Source organism: Boleophthalmus pectinirostris, unplaced genomic scaffold (assembly GCF_026225935.1).
Source record: "Boleophthalmus pectinirostris isolate CB_2022bp ecotype Guang Dong unplaced genomic scaffold, ASM2622593v1 HiC_scaffold_19, whole genome shotgun sequence".
Taxonomy (NCBI): Eukaryota; Metazoa; Chordata; class Actinopteri; order Gobiiformes; family Gobiidae; genus Boleophthalmus; species Boleophthalmus pectinirostris.
Genome location: NW_026571140.1, coordinates 16771244 through 16789430, shown reverse-complemented (window position 1 = coordinate 16789430; position 18187 = coordinate 16771244). Strand labels below are relative to the sequence as shown.

The 18187-nt window shown below is 38.7% G+C and overlaps 3 protein-coding genes across 3 annotated transcripts; 1 reads left to right on the top strand and 2 right to left on the bottom strand.

The window, feature by feature from the left end:
* The first annotated feature begins 921 nt into the window (after nucleotides 1-921).
* On the top strand, nucleotides 922-5414 carry larp6a (La ribonucleoprotein 6, translational regulator a). Its single transcript, XM_020941428.2, is given in 4 exon segments — nucleotides 922-1729; nucleotides 3040-3238; nucleotides 3546-3767; nucleotides 3769-5414. Coding segments are annotated over 4 exon segments (2076 nt in total). The 5' UTR covers nucleotides 922-947; the 3' UTR covers nucleotides 4642-5414.
* A 2160-nt stretch (nucleotides 5415-7574) lies between these two features.
* On the bottom strand, nucleotides 7575-9777 carry tm2d3 (TM2 domain containing 3). Its single transcript, XM_020941636.2, has 6 exons — nucleotides 9621-9777; nucleotides 9218-9319; nucleotides 8961-9121; nucleotides 8648-8822; nucleotides 8456-8531; nucleotides 7575-8369 (listed from the first exon to the last, which is right to left on the bottom strand). Exons 1-6 carry the CDS (start codon nucleotides 9772-9774, stop codon nucleotides 8204-8206), a joined length of 834 nt encoding a protein of 277 aa, XP_020797295.2. The 5' UTR covers nucleotides 9775-9777; the 3' UTR covers nucleotides 7575-8203.
* Nucleotides 9778-10253: 476 nt separating this feature from the next.
* tars3 (threonyl-tRNA synthetase 3) lies at nucleotides 10254-17980 on the bottom strand. Its single transcript, XM_020941364.2, has 19 exons — nucleotides 17640-17980; nucleotides 17310-17399; nucleotides 17058-17245; nucleotides 16861-16984; nucleotides 16591-16715; nucleotides 16335-16452; nucleotides 16184-16248; nucleotides 16021-16099; nucleotides 15112-15258; nucleotides 13634-13732; nucleotides 12913-13079; nucleotides 12662-12824; nucleotides 12452-12589; nucleotides 12100-12177; nucleotides 11934-12034; nucleotides 11676-11780; nucleotides 11302-11374; nucleotides 11102-11216; nucleotides 10254-10675 (listed from the first exon to the last, which is right to left on the bottom strand). Exons 1-19 carry the CDS (start codon nucleotides 17967-17969, stop codon nucleotides 10527-10529), a joined length of 2454 nt encoding a protein of 817 aa, XP_020797023.2. The 5' UTR covers nucleotides 17970-17980; the 3' UTR covers nucleotides 10254-10526.
* Between the last annotated feature and the right edge of the window lie 207 nt (nucleotides 17981-18187).

The window sequence follows — 18187 nt, the reverse complement described above, 5'->3', positions numbered from 1 at the left end:
AGCCTAATATTGTAGCAAACATTGTTAAGAGGTTTCAAATGGCTTTCTGAATAAAACTTGCATTTATGGACTTAAAACACAAGCTACCCTAGGAATATTTGACATCTGTTCATTAGCCTAATTGAGACTGAAAAATGGAAAATAATTCACATCCTATCTTTTTCTTCTACATCATAACTAAATAGTAAACATCATGTGCTAGAATGTCAATATGCACAATTCAGTCTCTTTTTGGGGATTCAAATCATGGCAAATTATAAACTCATCACTACCAGACTAAAACCTCACCTAAGACAAAGATTACTGGTCAGACAAAGCTGGACACAATATCTTCCTCTCCAAAACACCTTATCAAAGCCAGACTTATAGGGGGTAGGAACATAAAGATAATTGTTCATCCATTAAGTCAGACAATGGGATGAACATAGTAGTTACAATTCAGTCTTGAAGTTTTTGAGAGGAAGAGCATGGAAGAAGGGAGAAGAAAAGGAGGAGTGAAATGATGACTTCAAACAAGATCATTAAAAACAATGAGTTATTTTATTTAGTTCTCTTTTCTCTCTTATTTCTCTTTTTTATATGCTATTTTGTTTCCTTATGTCTCAATTCATATTCCTGCATTGTGTGAGCAGACCCTCACATCCAGTCTGGACAGAACTAGGCCTATAAGAGGTCAAATAGCCTACAGTTAAGCCAAAACAATATTCACATTTTCTGGTTTATAGTTATAATAGTTTGCCAACGTTAGTCTAGAGTACTAACATTGACTGACTTTTTTTATTATTATTATTATTCCTACTTCCTCTAGCACTACCTCCTTCCCCAACGTTCCAGGGTTATCCAATTAGCTGTTAGAGAAGGGGTCGCCCTAGGCACAATGAAATTAAAGAGGAACACGTGCAATTGGTTGCCCACTTAGACCTCTGAAACAGGCCACCCGTGCCTTCATGGGAAATGGATTGTGTGTGTGCGTAAAACAAACAAAAATGCACGCCTTGGTGAATGTCTTTTTGCGCTGCCTCTCCTTCCTTTTGCCTCCCTCTTGGCTTTCTGTCAGCTCTTGCTTGTGGGTTGGGAATGCATGCGAGAAGACCAATCCCGACGCTCGTTTCAAAAGCAGAAAGCCTCTTACATATGAGGAAGTAAAAGCAGCAGAGGCAGTGGCGGCGGTGGCAGTAGAAGCACACGGAGGCTCTAGTCCACCACCGTCGCTCATACTAGGTCAAGGCTGTGTCTCGCCGGCTGCTACAAGCCCCACTGTTCCTCAGAGCCCTACATCGGGTCGGATCTGGATCAGGGGTCTGTGGCGAGCCGTGGAGCGCGTCTTCCGAGGACCCTGGATCTTCCTCCGCCATCGCTGGTGCCAGAAGAAGCATCGCGCCCCGTATCCCGTGCGTTCTATCGACTCTGACAAGACGCTAGGCTTTCAGGGCGACACTGCTGTCACACGCCGAAGAGCGAAGGAGATCACCGAAAGCACCTTATCTTACTCCGAGAACATGAGTGGCTCCGTGGGCATCCACAAGATGAAGACATCGAAGTGTATTTCAGACGGAGTCGATGAGGTAATCACAGTGGATAAGCTCTCGCAAGAGATGGGGACCGTGACGATAACTGTGGCCATTCAAGCTGCGGAGGACGAGGAGCCGGAGGAGTTGTCATCCAGTAATATTGACATCCTCGGGGGCAGCTGTAGTGAAGACGAAATGGGACGGCATGACAAATCAAGGTCTGAGTATAAGCCACCTTATTTCTTTCATTTGCTCGTGAAAGTGTGAGTTGACTCACTTAATACATTCTTGGACGTGATGCGTAAAGTTTGCTCGTGAAAAATATGTTGGCAAGATATCCATCATTGCATCATTTCCTCTGCTGTAGCAGGCGTTTGGCACAAACTTACTGTACCAATGAGAAGGTAGTCTTTCACTGGTAAACGTAAAGGCTAAATGTAAACAAAACAAAAAAAAAAAAAAAAAAGAAGTTTGCCCCACAGGTTACTGCCCTCACTTGTTCGATCTCCTGTGGACAGTGGGGCCACCTGTAGCAAGCAGCACCCCAGACACCTGAGACAGATAAAGGATTGCACCTTCTTTTTAATCTAATTCCCTACGTCAGGGCTGCTATTTTTAACCCGTGGCCTATAGGCAAAGTTCCTGCCCAGTCTACGTGCGCAAAGAGTGACTCAGTGATTGAAAGGCCAAATGGGAAAATAAATTAGGCCTGCCGTTCCTTGTATTCCTTGTATATGGGCAATATAATATAGACAACATTTTAGTTCATATGTAGGTCATACTTAAAGCTTATTTTGGCATAAGAAGCCTATAAAGCACCTGGTCACGCTCTTGCAAAATATGGAGCTAGATGTGGAGCCTTTAGACGGCACACAGGAAGTCTACAGGCAAAGGAAATAAGCTACGTAAGCAAAGTCTTCTGTGACTTGTGTTTGCGACACATAGCCTATAATACGATGTTTAAAGTGTGCCATCTGATTTGACGAAAACTTAATTACCATTTAGCTTACGTCTTATTTAGGTCTACTTGACTGCTCCCATCTCTCTTTGGTCCATTCCTTTTTTCATCCCATGCACATCCATGACATTGAATGGCTCCACCTGATGTCCCGAGGAGGTTTGTGCCAGTAGTGCAGCAGTTGACTGTGGGTGTATGAGTGTTTGGGGTGGGGGTGTGATGAGTCATCCACAACATTTCATTCAGACCCACTCTCTAATCTGCTACAACTTGACTGTTATGCTTTATACCTTCACACAGGTGTCTCTGTGCATAATTCACAAGGTAAAAGGGTTAATGTTTTTGTTAGTATTATAGCCACCATATTATCAGTGTGAAGGAGAGTTGGTATTTTCTTGATTGGTTTTAAAATTCTTTTTGATCGAGCAGCTATAACAACAACGTTTAAATAATTCTTGCCATGTTCTGCATTTGAGTGTTTCATCACTGGCTCATGATTTTACAGAAGTACACTGCGTGGAGTACTAGAATTTGCTCTGCTCTAACTGTTGCTATTGTCTTCCCACACAGTGGAGCAGGGACCAGCGGAGGTGAACTGGAGGAGGAAAGTTGGCAGCCCCCAGATCCAGAACTCATCAACAAGTTGGTTTCTCAGATTGAGTATTACCTGTCCGATGAGAACCTGGAACATGATGCCTTTCTGCTAAAACATGTGCGACGTAACAAACTGGGATTTGTCAGTGTCAAGTTGCTCACCTCTTTTAAAAAGGTAACTAATTTCTATAGAGCTGGATGGAACATAATACACAGGCATGAGTGCTCGTGAGGACAAAAGCTTTAGATGTAATAAGAACTAACAAATTGTAAGGACAACAACAAAAGTGCATTTTCCAGTGTAAATATTTTTACATGCATTGGCAGACATATTTATGATTTATTTATTAATAAATATTAACATGACAGATACATTTTGATTGTACAGATCACCAATGCATGTTTTGCGAAAGTAAATGCATAATAATTGAAGTGTTGCATAAATTAGGCCTTTTACAATTTGACTGTGGTCTGTGTTTCAGGTAAAGCACTTGACTCGTGACTGGAGAACCACTGCCTATGCTCTGAGACATTCCAACATATTGGAGTTAAATGATGAGGGACGAAAAGTGCGACGCAAGTCTGCCGTCCCTGTCTTTGCTAGTGAGTCTTTGCCAAGCCGCATGCTACTGTTAAGTGATTTGCAGAGGTGGCCAGAACTGGCTGCACTGACAAAGGAAAACGGGGGCAGTGAGGGAGGTGCCACAGCAGGAGCAGCTGATGAAGCTGCTGCTTAAAGCTTTTGGAACATATGGTGCCATAGCCTCTGTCAGGGTCCTGAAACCTGGAAAAGACCTGCCTGCCGATCTGAAGAGGCTAAGTGGTCGCTACACTCAGCTTGGCACTGAGGAATGTGCCATTGTTGAATTTGAGGAAGTGGAGGCTGCTGTCAAAGCTAATGAAGCAGTGGGGAGTGAGGACGGAGGGTCTAGTTCACTTGGGTTAAAAGTGGTTCTCATTGGCACCAAACCACCAAAGAAAAAAGTACCAAAAGAGCGGCCAAGAGAGGAAGGAGGGATACGCAAAAGTCGCTCTCTCAACAGCAGAGTTCGAGAGCTTCAGTACCATGGAGACGATTCAGCCTGCAGCTCATCAGAAACTGAGAGTAATCCAACGTCACCAAGGCTAGCCAGAAAGTCCCTGTCCTGCAACAAGCTCAGCCCCACAACAGCAGGCATCAGCTTCCAAAACAATCACCTGAGCCCTGGAATGTCCCCACGCAACAGCCCCTGGTCTAGTCCTCGAGCTAGCCCATGCTCTCAGCGCAAGGCCCCACCCTCACACAAATCCCCCTTGGCCAGTGAGGGCCGTCTTAGCCCGGAGGTTGGCCGTCGGTGGGCAGACTACTCCTCAGACAGTAGCCTCACGCCTTCAGGAAGCCCCTGGGTTCAGCGTCGAAAGCAGGTGGCATCTCAAGAGAGCAGCCCAGTAGGGAGCCCTATGCTGGGCAGAAAGATTCAGAACGCTGATGGTCTACCACCCGGTGTAATGAGACTACCCAGGGGCCCAGATGGAACTCGTGGCTTTCACTGTGTTACAATTGCAGAGAGAGGAAAGACTGCTGCTACTCAGACTTGATTTGAGTCTTTTGCAGCCTTCACTCACATAAATGAGAAAAGGTTACATTGAACTTGCAATTTTCATGTTGGGTCGGTCAGCCCTAAGCAGCATTTGAGACTGTGTAGATATATTTTTGTTTTGAGTTTTCAGTCTTTGTTATATTTTTATACAACATCTTCAGTTAATTTGATAATATTTGGATTTTTTGAGGGGACATGAGTGAATGTATTCATAGATAATATTGCTTTAGAAGAAAAGAAAAAAAAGCCATGACATTAAATTGTGTAATCCCCATTTTGTTTTTCATTATGTGTCCTATCATAAAGTTTGGATGTGTAATAAGCTCACAACGTTGTCTGTGGATGGTGTATTTATGGCATAGGCATGCGAACATGCAATGTCACCATTTGCCTTTTCTGTTTGTGTCTACTGTGAGTTTAATTTCTCCATGCCGTTATACAGAGGTCATATTTGCTCCTCTACTCTTGACATCGAACAGGTACAATTTGCCATTTTTATTAAACTTTTCTTTCTTTTATGTTAGAATGCTTATGATTCATTAACACATTGCTGAAATGTCTAGCCCTAAAATTAAGCATTTGCTGGGCAGGTAGCTACTATTTATTTTGTTTTAGATTTATTTTAAGAGTCACAGTTTAAGCTCACGGTATGATATGAGGGATTATAGGGAAAAGAACTATAGATGCTCTTTTGTTCTTATCTTTGTATAAGAGCTGAGGTCTTTGTACAGTGCAAAATCTATTGTACAAATAAATCACTAAAATTGCAAATGTCTGTTTTTTGATAATATCTTTAAAATTAGAAACAGTATTTTACTGTATATATGTTTCTGAGAGCTTAATAAATTGTCATCTGGCCAACACTGTAGCTGCTTCTAAATGAGGAGAGTATTGTTGGCACACTGTAAAATGAATGGCACAGATGGATGAACAACCATGATTTGGCCACCTCTGGAAATGATATCAATATGGTAAAATGAGTTACACATTATATTGGTTTATGCAATGCTTTGTTTCTATAACCACTAGAAACATAAAATAATCTAATCTATAGGATGGCAGAACCTTACAGAAACAATAGGCCACAGAGCACTATTGGTCACTATTGACAGACAGTTGAAATTGCTGTCACAAATGTTTTGCAGGACATTTTTATGGTGCTTTGGACAGTGCTACTTAAAAGCCTCTTCTGACACAATACAACCAATATTTTCTCTCAAAGCCACTTCTATTCTATTCACAAGCCTTTGAAAACAGCTTGTGTTTTGCAAAAATGGCATCAACACTTGCACTCTCCCTGCGTTTGTGCATTTGTGTCAGATTCTGGCTGGTATCACGCATAAGAGTTTTGATAATGGGCAAAAGCTCTCGTTTCATGTCTGGCCAAAGCAGACTGAGAAGGGAAACATTCACCTTTTGTGTGATTCTGTACCCATGATTTCTAGTTCAGATTTCAGACAGTAGCATCTGGTGTGTGCAATTTGTTCCCTCTCAGTTGTTATGTCCTGTTGCTTTTTCATAGTGTCATAGGGTCACAGATAGATTTTCTGTCAATACTCTCTGGTACATGCATGTTAAGTTTTAAGAAGGCCTGGAGTAGGTGGTCTAGTAATGGACTTTGCACACTCCAATAGAGTTCTTTATATGTGCACAGTTATACTAGTATTCGCTATTAACGAAAAACCATCAAATTTCCTGTCAAACAAGGTATATGTAAAGCTCTTTTACCAATCGCTTTTTAATTTTCTTTTGGTATGTATATTTTGTGTGTTTGTGGCAGTGTTCTTTATAATTGATGGGGAAATCTAAATTGTGCTGCGTACTATCTGGTTTGGTTGGTTTTCAACACACTCTGTATCCTAGTGTGCCAAACTGTTTTTATAGACACTGCAATTATGGCTCTACCTCAGGTGCTCCTTAGCAACCATCCAAATGTGATAGAAAAGGGGGAGTAATAGACATAGGTGAAATTCAGAGGACTACAACCTGTGCTTTGAAATGTACAACTTTGATATAACCAAATTGGACTGTGAAAGCTTGGTGTGAATAAACTTTTGTTCTCACTATAATGAGCTGTTCAAAAGCAGGCAGCCGTGATACTGTCTGTCTTTTATAGACAATAATCAGCTCAACTCTAAATTACAGCTGATTTTTGTCATTTGAATGATCTGAGTCAAGGTAACAAAATTGGATCATTATTTTTACCATTTAGAATGCTATCATTGTAACTTCAAAAAGGTTAAAGAAAGGGCTATTATCTATAATATCTGATAATGTGTGAATAAAAGATTCAGTCATTTAGCTTGTTACCATTTTATGTTATATAAGATATGTTTATTGTAGTGTGTTTATTAGACAGGGCTGCCCTATTATAGAAACAGGTCTGTGTACTTCTCATTTGCCTACACAAAAATTTATGAGCCACATATAAAGAAGAGCAGTTGGCCTAATTGCTTTAATCTTTGCCCTCCAAAAATTTAAGCTTAGTCTGTGTCATCTTTGTTCTAAAGCCTAAACGCAATTGTTTGGAAATGTGGCAGATAAAATGACTGAGAAGAGGAACAGTGCAAAGTGCCCAGATATTTGTGCTACACCATTGACTACAAATGTAAGCATTGACAACTCATAAATTATTCATTGTTATATGGGTAATAAGGTTCTTTTCCAGCTTTTTGTCAATTCCTTCATGCCCCATGCCAGCAGAAGAGAGTCCTGGCAACAGGACTGTTGTGTGTGAAAACACACAAACAACTGTGAAAATGACCTCAGCTAATAAGCACTAGCTAAGACTCTGTAGTAATACTAGCACCATTAACGGAGATATTCGATGTACACATTAATACACCACTGTGGTGCTCTTAATCTTAATGAAGTGAATTTTAATTACAATAGCTTTATTTGTGTGTAATCCGGGAATATGTAGAAATAATACTCTATTTTTTTTTTTATTTAAATAATTTAAAAATATACAATTTAGACAATGAACAGAGATGCATTTATGCCTCAAATCAAAATAATAGTACAAAACTGCCTTCCAATCATTAAAGATAGTTGACCTTAATGCATCTTTTGGGACAAAAAAAGAGGTACTTTTTCACTGCATTGGGTATAAACAACCAACCTCTTGGTATCCATGGATACCACTTGACCCTCCTCCCTCCTCTGATACATTTACTTATAAATAAGGAAAACCCTTGGCTCTGAGGTGCAAACTAATCTCCCAGAGCTCTGCGCCACAGGAAACCAAACCAATATCGCAGTATGAGTCCAATCTACCAGACAGACACACATAAATGTCTCTTCGTTGTCTTCCTGCACAACTCCATCGACAACAGCATGACACCACAAGGTAGACGCAGAGATGGAGCTTGATCTGATGCTTGTGTGGGTAGAGTTATCGTTGATGCGAAGAGCTAAACACTTCCTGCCTGACAGCAGATGGGATGAGGACGTGTTGCACAGCAAGCTTGGGCAGGCAAACGTGCTAAGATCACAGCATCTTAAGTCTTGAATATGGTGAAGCCACCAGAGGAAAAAGGGTCAGAACATCTAACCATGTTTCAGATATACAGGGAACCATCAGCCGGTCCCACATAACCAACACCAATCAGAAGAACATCTATTAATGTCCAAATGCCCAGGCCTCCAAAGCTAAACAGTTTGCCCAAACCCTCTCTCCACTGGCCCAGATAAAAACGATCTGCCCCAAATCCTCCAAGCGTAATGCTGCAAAAATAGATCACAGAAAAATATATTGATGTTGCAATGCCATAACAGTAACCATTATTTTAATTTTGCATCCAGTACAATACCTCAGAGCGAGTGCAGTTGACCATTTGTATCCTCCTGTCCAGTTACAAAATAACCGTTTCTGAAAATGTCTTTTACCTACATAAGCAATAAAGTAGAAATATGTTAAATGTATACAGCACGTGTTGAAAAACACTAAAATGCTGACAGGAGTACGGACACTTTACTACAGTTTCTTTAATCTTCTACTTTACCTAAACAATGTACATGTTCCAAAACATTGCAGGTGGCGTTGTAGCGTTTCCTTGGGCAAGACACAGTCATACAGTTGGTTGAGTTAGAGCAGCGGTAAAGCAATGGGTCAAGCTGCCAACAGAACTGACAGGTGATGGATAGAGAGAAGTTGGTTTGCTGCTGCCCAGTCTCTCCCTGTAAGAGCGCAACAAAGAGAATATATGACGACTACTCCATCCCAATTTTGTTTAATTTGTCATTTTATAGTCTATAATAGTCTTATGCAATACTTTGTGAGGGATGGATGAAATTAATTAATACACATGTACTCACAATACAGTGGACACCTTTTTTAGGTCTGCATTGGAATGAGACTGGTTTCCCATAAGTGCAGTTGTGTTGATAATTACAGCTTATACAATCAGCTGGCAGCAGACTACATAGACCACCACTTGGACATTTGGCAATGTAGTTTTCTTCTTCTGAAGGTGACACTGCAAGATGCAACCACAGCAATACTATGAAGACATTAACGCTACATTGTGACTATGGATGAGCAACGCACTTAGTTTTCAATAACATGACATTACCTGATGCAGCAGCAGGCACCACGGGACTGGTTTTGATCGGACCGTGCTGAGTGTCCCTGGTGTAAGGAGGCTCTGGACCAACATGTGAAGATCTCAGATAACCTGACAGGGAAACGGAAAATGCAATTTGTGATTCACGAAATGCTCCAAATTGACACATGGGTCTCCAAACGCGAGGTTTGTGTGGAGTGACATAATTATTAAGATAGTAATATTCTTAGGTTTCCGCCGTACAGGGGAGTTACAAAATGCGCAAGATGACACTTTCATTGATACGTTTGGAGAGAATAGTTCAAAAGCAAGAGAGAAAGCGTTAGCTAGCTAGAGCAAGCTAACAACAGTGACATTACTCCCCAGAATATGCGACATCCAGTTCGTTTTAGGACGCGAAAGTCCGACATACCGTTCACACCTTGTACGACTATATCCATAAGTAATAACATTACTACTCCGTAGGTTTTAAAGCATCGTTCCCGGTCCGGTTTCCGTAAATGACCAGGAGCCATTGTTACTGCTGCTGATGAGAGGAGGAGCCAGTGCGCTGCGCTGTGCTGCATTCAGGTACAGTGGGAAAATATAAATCAACATTTATTTGCAGAATTTATATTGGGTTTGGTGGTGCTTCTTTAAAATTGCGTTACATTTTACTTTCTGTGTAGAAGGTAAAATCTCTACTTAGAGATTGTTTGACAAAGGCACAAACAAAGAATAACAATAGATACACATTAATTTATAGTAATGGGGTTGGTCATACAAAACCTTCACAACATCAAATTTTTTATTGTAGCCCTTTCTCTTAATTAAGTTAAAAACATAAAACATATACAAAAAGTTACTAAGTGAAAATGGTATTTTATAATAACATTTATTATTCTGATTTATGATCGGTTCATAATCTTTAGAGATCATTCTTTGTGATAGCTGCTGAACTAAAAAGGCCCAGAAAATTATGTGGACTATGGTTTATATTTAAAGTGCAAATACTGATCATTTACATATCTTATAAAGATGTTTTGTAATAAAAAAAAATAGCATCCCATATTCAAAAGCCATTTATTCATTCACTCCTTCCTTTATTTTTGATGATACATAAACTTTTTCCATCTGCACACTTCTTTCCAAGCAACAGTGGATTTCGTAGGCAATCCTTTTAGACACTTATCTAGTATTCACTTGCATTGACTTATATTAAAAGTTAGAACATACTTCTTCTTCATTAACTCATAATTTTACTAAAACTATTTTAGTAGCATCTCGATCCATACCAAGAGGTTATATCCTTTCATTTCTGTCTTTGTTTTAATAACTATCAAAATTCCTCCTCAGCATTTTGACAGCGAGACTGCTTGAGCAAGGTCAAACGAGCCAGAACCTCAGCCACTGACATCTCGCCATGGACTTTGTTGTCTCTTGTGCGCACATTGACACCATTAGTCATCTTCTCCTTCTCTCCAACCACTGCCAAGACATGTGCAAAACAACTTGATATGGTTTCAATTTACAGCATTTACAAACAGACAGACATCTACCATAAAATGTCTACACTTCTAAAGGTTGTTGCTCTAGACAAATTTGAGACAAAGGAATACATAAAAAAATTATAATAATAAAAAAAATAAATCGCCATTCATGCAGTGCTATATCCCTCTAAAACATATACCTTGTAATAATAAAGATGTGATTAGCTGACTATGTGTACTGTAAAACAGAAAGCATGTGCTGATTACAGAGTAGAGTTTAGGTTATTTTTAAGAGAATAAAGGATCTTACAACTCCAACGTAATCATGCACTTAAAGTGATGATTGCAAAACACTAAAGGTCCAAAATAATGGCTGAGTCACACAATCAACAATCAGCTCTTTGCACAACAAAGCAAATCTTACCAAGGATGAAGTTATATTGGGCCAATTGAGCATTACGGATTTTCTTGTTCAAAAGGCAACTAGAATCCAAATCAGCATCAGCGTTGAAACCAGCATCTGTGAACTGCTTACAAACCTACAGAAAAAAGTATTCACCATATAGTTCAATTTAGTGAGTACATATTGTAGCGTTCATATACTGTATAGAGTATTAATGTTACCCTTTTTGCATAATCCTCGAATGATGGATTAACAGGTACCAACATTACCTGACGAGGAGAAAGCCATAGTGGCCTAAAAGGTTAAAGGTTAAACAATTAATTAAAACTGAATGTCACACAACCAAACATCACACTGTTCTATAAATAAACAGATATCACAACAGTAACAAAGACATCATATGTAGATGTGGGAAAGAATGTCTCAATCTCTAGAAAAAGAAGTGACAATGGCTCCTAAGACTCCTGCCTCCTGGTGACCACGTCCATATGACTTGTTTTCATTTTGTTTCAATTGGGAAACATGCACAATGTATGATCTTCACAGCCATTACAATGAATAAAAGTGTTTTTAACTATTCTGAATTTTAACTTACCACTTTCCTGCATAATTTTCTGTTAAAATGGCTATCATCCTCTCAACAGAACCCAAAATGGCCCGATGAATGATGACCGGTCTGCCTTTGTCATCTCCATCTTTTCTGTTTGTTACAGAAAAAAAAAATTACACACTTGGATAGAAAAAGCACATTCTGTGTGCTCTGTGTTTTAGTTAGTACATTTATATATTATCATGTATTTAGGAGAACACATACACCCACCAGGATACCAATTTTATTTATTAAGTGACTCACCCAACAAAGGTCAGGTTGAAGCGAATAGGCAGTTGAAAGTCCAGTTGAATGGTTGCGCACTGATGATAGCGTCCAATTGCATCTTTGATTTTGATATCAATCTATAAAAAAGAAAATGCATCTCAACATCTCAAGGTTTCCATCAACACAGAATGAAAGTACTTACCTTGGGGCCATAAAAAGCACCATCTCCAGGATTAAGTTTCCATGGTTCCCCAAACTCATTCAGGCTGCTCTCCAGTTGCTAAGTACATGCAAATGTATAGTGAAAGTAATTATTATATCAACCTTTAATGATTTAAATGCAATAATTACAGTGAGGCTGCTATTGGAGGGGTTGTAGGCATATGGACAATTAGAGAATGGGACTTCGTGCTGCTTCTACTGTTATCGCACACCATTGTAAGAATCCACATTTCAAAACTGACATTTAGAAACTCCAACAAATTCAACAAATAAAATGTAATGATGGTGCAGATGAAACAGAAAATAGAAAACATACAAAAGAAACAATATACCCTCTCAGCTTGGTTCCACACAGAAATGTCACCCAGATACTTTTCTGGACGAGTGGAAAGGTAAAGCTGGAAAGAGAAGCCAAACACGGCATATACGCAGTGGAGGAAGTCCAAGCACTCCTTCATTTCTGCCTTGATCTAAAAAAAATAATCATGCATTGTGAATGTAACTCTCCATTGGAATATTTTCGGAATTTGAAAAATTATTACCTGTTCCATGGTACAGAAAATGTGAGCATCGTCCTGCTGGAATCGACGTACCCTGGTCAGTCCAGTGAGAGCTCCAGAGAGTTCATTTCTGTGAAGAACTCCAAAGTCTGCCAGTCTTAGCGGAAGTTCTCTCCATGAGCGAGGTCTGTGGCCAAACATGAGGCTAAAGACACACACACACAGGAAAAACATTACATAAAATAACACACAATATTGTTAGGTTGATGTTTCCACTATGCCTCAAAATTCACCAGTGTCCTGGGCAGTTCATTGGCTTAAGTGCAAAAACCTCTTCTTCCACAGGGAAAGAAAACATGTTTTCACTGTAGTGCTGCCAGTGGCCAGATGTCTCCCAGAGTTTGCTGTTGTATATGTTGGGAGAAGCTACCTCTTGAAAGCCTCTTCGCCAGTACTCACTCTAAAAGTACAGTTAAGAGCTTTAAGAACAATGTATACACTGCACTTTCAATTATCTTAAGTAATTAACATAATAAGCATTTCTAAACAGTTTTAATTGCAAGAATATTACATCTCAGAGTCCACAGTGAATAAACATTGGCCTGTCACATGAAAATCAATGCACACCACAGTGGCATTCACTACCACTACCCTGTGCTAACAGATTGACACGATAATGATCTTGCACTATCTCTGTAATGTATGTGAGGTCTGCTTGGCTTGCTCATGTGTGATAGTGTGACTTGTGAAACTCTTCAGAGTTTAACACATTTCTGCAAAGACATCACATGAACTGTAGTTATGAAGTTGATCAAGTCATTGAAATTACAAGGTTTTCTCGATCATATCTGGTCTTCTGAACATTCTGAACAAAGCTACAACTTGGTGTAAATCCAATTCAATCACATAGTGTACATAAATAGATCTAATGTTATCCCTAAGTGCAACTTGACCAACAAAAGAAACAAACAAAAAAAAACAAAAAAAACATGAAGGACTGTTGAGACCACTTACCCTGATGAAGTCAATTAGAGTATTGTAGATGTATGCGCCACGGGGCATGAAGAAACAACTACCAGGACTGAGATCATGAAAGAAGAAAAGTTCTTGGTCCTGTAAAAAGAATTGTCAGAGGAAAAAATACATTTTAATGAGTTCACATGTCCCACAGATCCACAGGTACATCCAGTGAGAATCTCCACCTGCCCAGAAGGGAGCGATTCAATAATCACACATTGGACCACCTGGTAATAACTGACAGATGAAGCTCTGAAGAGTCGGGCAAGCTTTGGCCAAGAGACGAAAAGAAAAACTTGATCGAGAAACTGTGCCAGTTCTTATGACAAAAATTACTCATTACTTTAAGTTTATAAATAATGAAGGACGCTATGCAGAAAATTGTACTGCAAAAACGATTAATTGTAAAATAAAAGAAAACTTGAAAAATGTTTGAGTCTGGTAAAGAAATCCCTGTGCCAAGGCTGTACTGTACATTAATTCGTGCCACCTCTACTTTTAGATTCTTAAACCAAAACAGACCTGTAAAATTTGAGTTAACCAGGTGATATTGTTGTACTGTCTCCATGCTGTATTTATGAATTGTTTTATTTGTATGAACCCTCATTACCAACATTATCTTCTATGTATATGTGATAACGTACTGTGAATACTGTATTGAGGCACGAACAGCATCCAAATCTAGGAGCTTGCACAGATGATTATCAGAACCACTGATGTGAATTGTGTTGCACTAGACAGTAATATTAGAGTGGAGTTCCTTCCTATTGTGGACCAGGGTTGTAACCACCTGGGGAGCAGAGATGACTAGTTCAAAATATATAAAGTTCTAGTGCCCTCTAGTGGATTTTAGGTAGCAGTATAAAATGGAAGTTGCATGAAGCACCTTCAATAGAAAGTGACAGGAGTGATAAGCATTTGGAACATAGTTTTCAGTTATTATAATATCATGAAAAACTAGCATTTTTTTGTCATTTCCGTATATTACACATAGCATAAAGCTTTCAAGCCTTTATTTTTTTTAAAGTTGATGATTATGGCTTACAGATAATGAAACCCCAGTCTATCTATATAATATAGGAATTTGACTTTCTGAAATGAGTGACAAAAACTTGAACTTTTTCATATTATTCTAATGTAGCTACACTTAAGTGCATTTAGTTAAACAAATATCAAATTACACCTAAAGCCAATCTAAATCAAAATTATGTTAAATATATTAAAATATTACCCAAAAATTCCAATACTATGATAGTAGCTGCTCTCTGTATATTTCTTTTACATGATTTTTAATAGGGCTGACTCACCAACTAAATCAAGACATGTGAAATCACCCCAAAGAGGAGAGCCATTTTGAAACACTGTAATATGATACATCAGTGTGGGCCATAGATAGTGCTTGTTCTCACTCTCACATTCCAGTTTAGTTCTGTATCTCAGTGGATCTACATGTAACTGCCTACACACTGTCTTACTTTGCCAATCTTGCGATGGTCTCTATTCTTGGCTTCCTCTTGAAAGTGTTCCCACTCTTTCAACATTTTTGAGTCCGGGAAAGAAATCCCATAGATTCTCTGTAGTGTTTCCATGTCCGAACGACCTTCCCAGTAGGTTGAAGAATTCTGACAATAAATAAGAAGTGGTCATTAGATTAACCAACATTGTCTTTTCTGATATGTTATAGCGTTGCCTGAAATGTTCCACATATTGGCAATAAACATCCTATCTTACATTTATTTAATTGAGTGTGTTTTTATTGCTCAGAAATACCTTAAAAACCTAGGGGTCCACAGATCTAACCTGTATTTTAGCCTAGTAGAATCACCAGTTTGTCTTTGTATACAAGTTTAATGCCATAGTTCCATCTAGGTGATATCAACAAAAATTACTAACTCAATATTGTTTCATGTTATGTTGATAACAATATTCAGATGGTATTTAACTATGCATCAGGAATGTGTTCAATATGCAAAAAGGAATGCATTGAAACATGCCTGTTTCAAAGTATTGACTGATGTTCAAGTATCACACAAAACATGAATGGATTGTAAAAGTAAATATGACTTGATACACTTGTTTGGTAGATTACACATTTTTTTGCCAGCTCTTTTTGCTGTTATTTTGAATAGTTTTATTTATAGACTCGATATTCTATATATAGATATATAATTTCATATCTCCAGAACTACAATTGCAATATTATCCAGTTTTTAATATATTTTCCACCCTTAACTGTACTGTGGAATATTTTAGTCAAAGCAATAACATTTTCATGGTGACAAGCAGGCAGCAGACCCTCTACTGGTGCACCTTTAAGACAAATTACTGAACATCTGAGTAATATTATGGGATATTTATTCAGATGTATTAAAAATAATATATACCTTATAAATTTTCATCGCTTTGATCTTGCCAGTGTGTCTAACATGAGGACCTCTACATAAGTCAATCAATGGTCCACATCTGTCAGAAACAGAAGATTTTACAACAAAATACTTTTTTTCTTTTTTTTAAACATATAAATGGCAAAATATTTCCTCTGAATACCTGTATACTGTAGTTGTTGGGGTGGTTACCTTCTCATTCAGAATCCGAGCCTTAAACTTGTTGTACTGAAATTGCAGTTAGGTACAGTAATGCAATGTTGTTAATAATATACTCTATAAGAAATTATAAATATCCCCTTGGGCTTTAATACCTTGAACATTTTCAGAAGAGTCTCTTTGCTGACTTCTAATCTTTCAAATGGTTGCTTTTCCTTCATTACAGACTTGCACAATGTTTCCAGGTCTCCAAACTCAATACTTGATACTCCCCTAATATGAGTTTAACAATAATTGTATGTATTATTTTGATAGTAGTATCAAATGATCAAATGCATAATAAAACCAATACTGACATATTGTACAAAAGACTTTCAAAAGGTAAAAACATGATAATGACATTATACTTACTTTTGTCCATCCAGATACATGTCATAGTAAAACCCATTTTCAATAGGGGGTCCATAGCATAGGCAGCCTCCATAGAAGCGTTCCATTGCTTCTCCTAGGATATGTGCACTTGAGTGCCAGTAAACCTAGGATTTAAGATAAATCCGTTTAGATAAAATATATTGTCCACATCACTTTAAATAATTTACAATTTGCATGATTCATAACCAAGTAACTAAGTGAACAAATTAGTGTAAAAGGGTTAGACAGCAAGTGAGGTTTGTCACTGACTGCCTGAGCATCTTCATTGTCAAAGCGTAGGATCTCAAGAGAGCAGTCTTGTTCCAGAGGACGATCCAAGTCCCAAAGCTCACCATTCACTCGAGAAATTACAGCATTATCAGCCAGACCCTGGCTAAACACAAAAACATAAATAGTGTTAAAATTGAAATCAAATTATGTGCAAATGGAATTCAAATGAAACCAACCTGATTTCAGAAGCCAACTGATAAGGAGTGGTGACCCATGCTTTGCCTGACACTTTCCGGCCATCTGGAAATTCCACTGTGATAGGCTTATTTTCTACAGCTTTCAGAGCTAGTAAAGCATCACTCTCCTTCTTAAGTTGCTCATAAAGACTGAGGCGATCATTAATGTACTCAGGCCATGGCTTAAGCTACACAAATAAACAGAAATCAAGGGATTGGCATGATTATGACAAATATGCATGTGCCACTTACCTCTTTCACACCACTATCGCCAGTCCCCTTTTCCTGTTTCTTTTTATCCTTATTAGTATCATTTGGTTTTCTCTCCCCATTTGGGAAATGCTGTAAAAATAATAGACCTATTACAACAAAATAGGTCTGTGAATCAACCTCTTATCTCTTATTCTGATGATGGATAATTTAGGAAATTAGTGCGTTACACAGTTGTAGTCTTAATTGGTATTTGTTTTGCATAAATCTAAATTATATGCACACATTGTCAATAGAGTCCGAAGAATGGATTGTCCACACAACAGAAAGGCGTTTGAAATCATGTAATTTACACTAAGGGTCGTTTATTACCTTTGTAATCGCTGGTTTGTGACACGGGTCTTTGTTCTTTATCTGCTCCTTGCTGTTGGTTCTGTCAGAGGTTTTGTTACACTTTGCCTCTTGCTGTCTGACACACTGCTCCAGCTTTAGCTCCGCTTGCAGACCGCGGCGGAGGTGCAATAGCCGGTACTGAAGCTTTTCATTCTCTGTACGCAGGGTCTCCAGCTCGGGTGAGGCGAAATCTGTTCCATCGGCACAAAGACCTCGACTTAAACCATCGCGGAGAGTTGTTATTTCCCGAGCTAGGTCTTGAATTTGCTCCTCCTGAGCGGCCAAGCGTGCCGCTAAGTGCTCCGCCATGTTTAAATGACCGTGCCACCACGACTTCCGGTTAGCATTATTAATAGTGGTCATCATTAATTGTATCTTAGTTATTTATTTTAAACGAATAACAATAGATGCATGTTAGTAGTTGTATTCAAATTAAACTGCAACTAGCCCATAAACACAGTATGTAATCACCAGATATAGCCAGCATTGTATAGATGTAATTATCACATTTATTCGTGGAATTATTT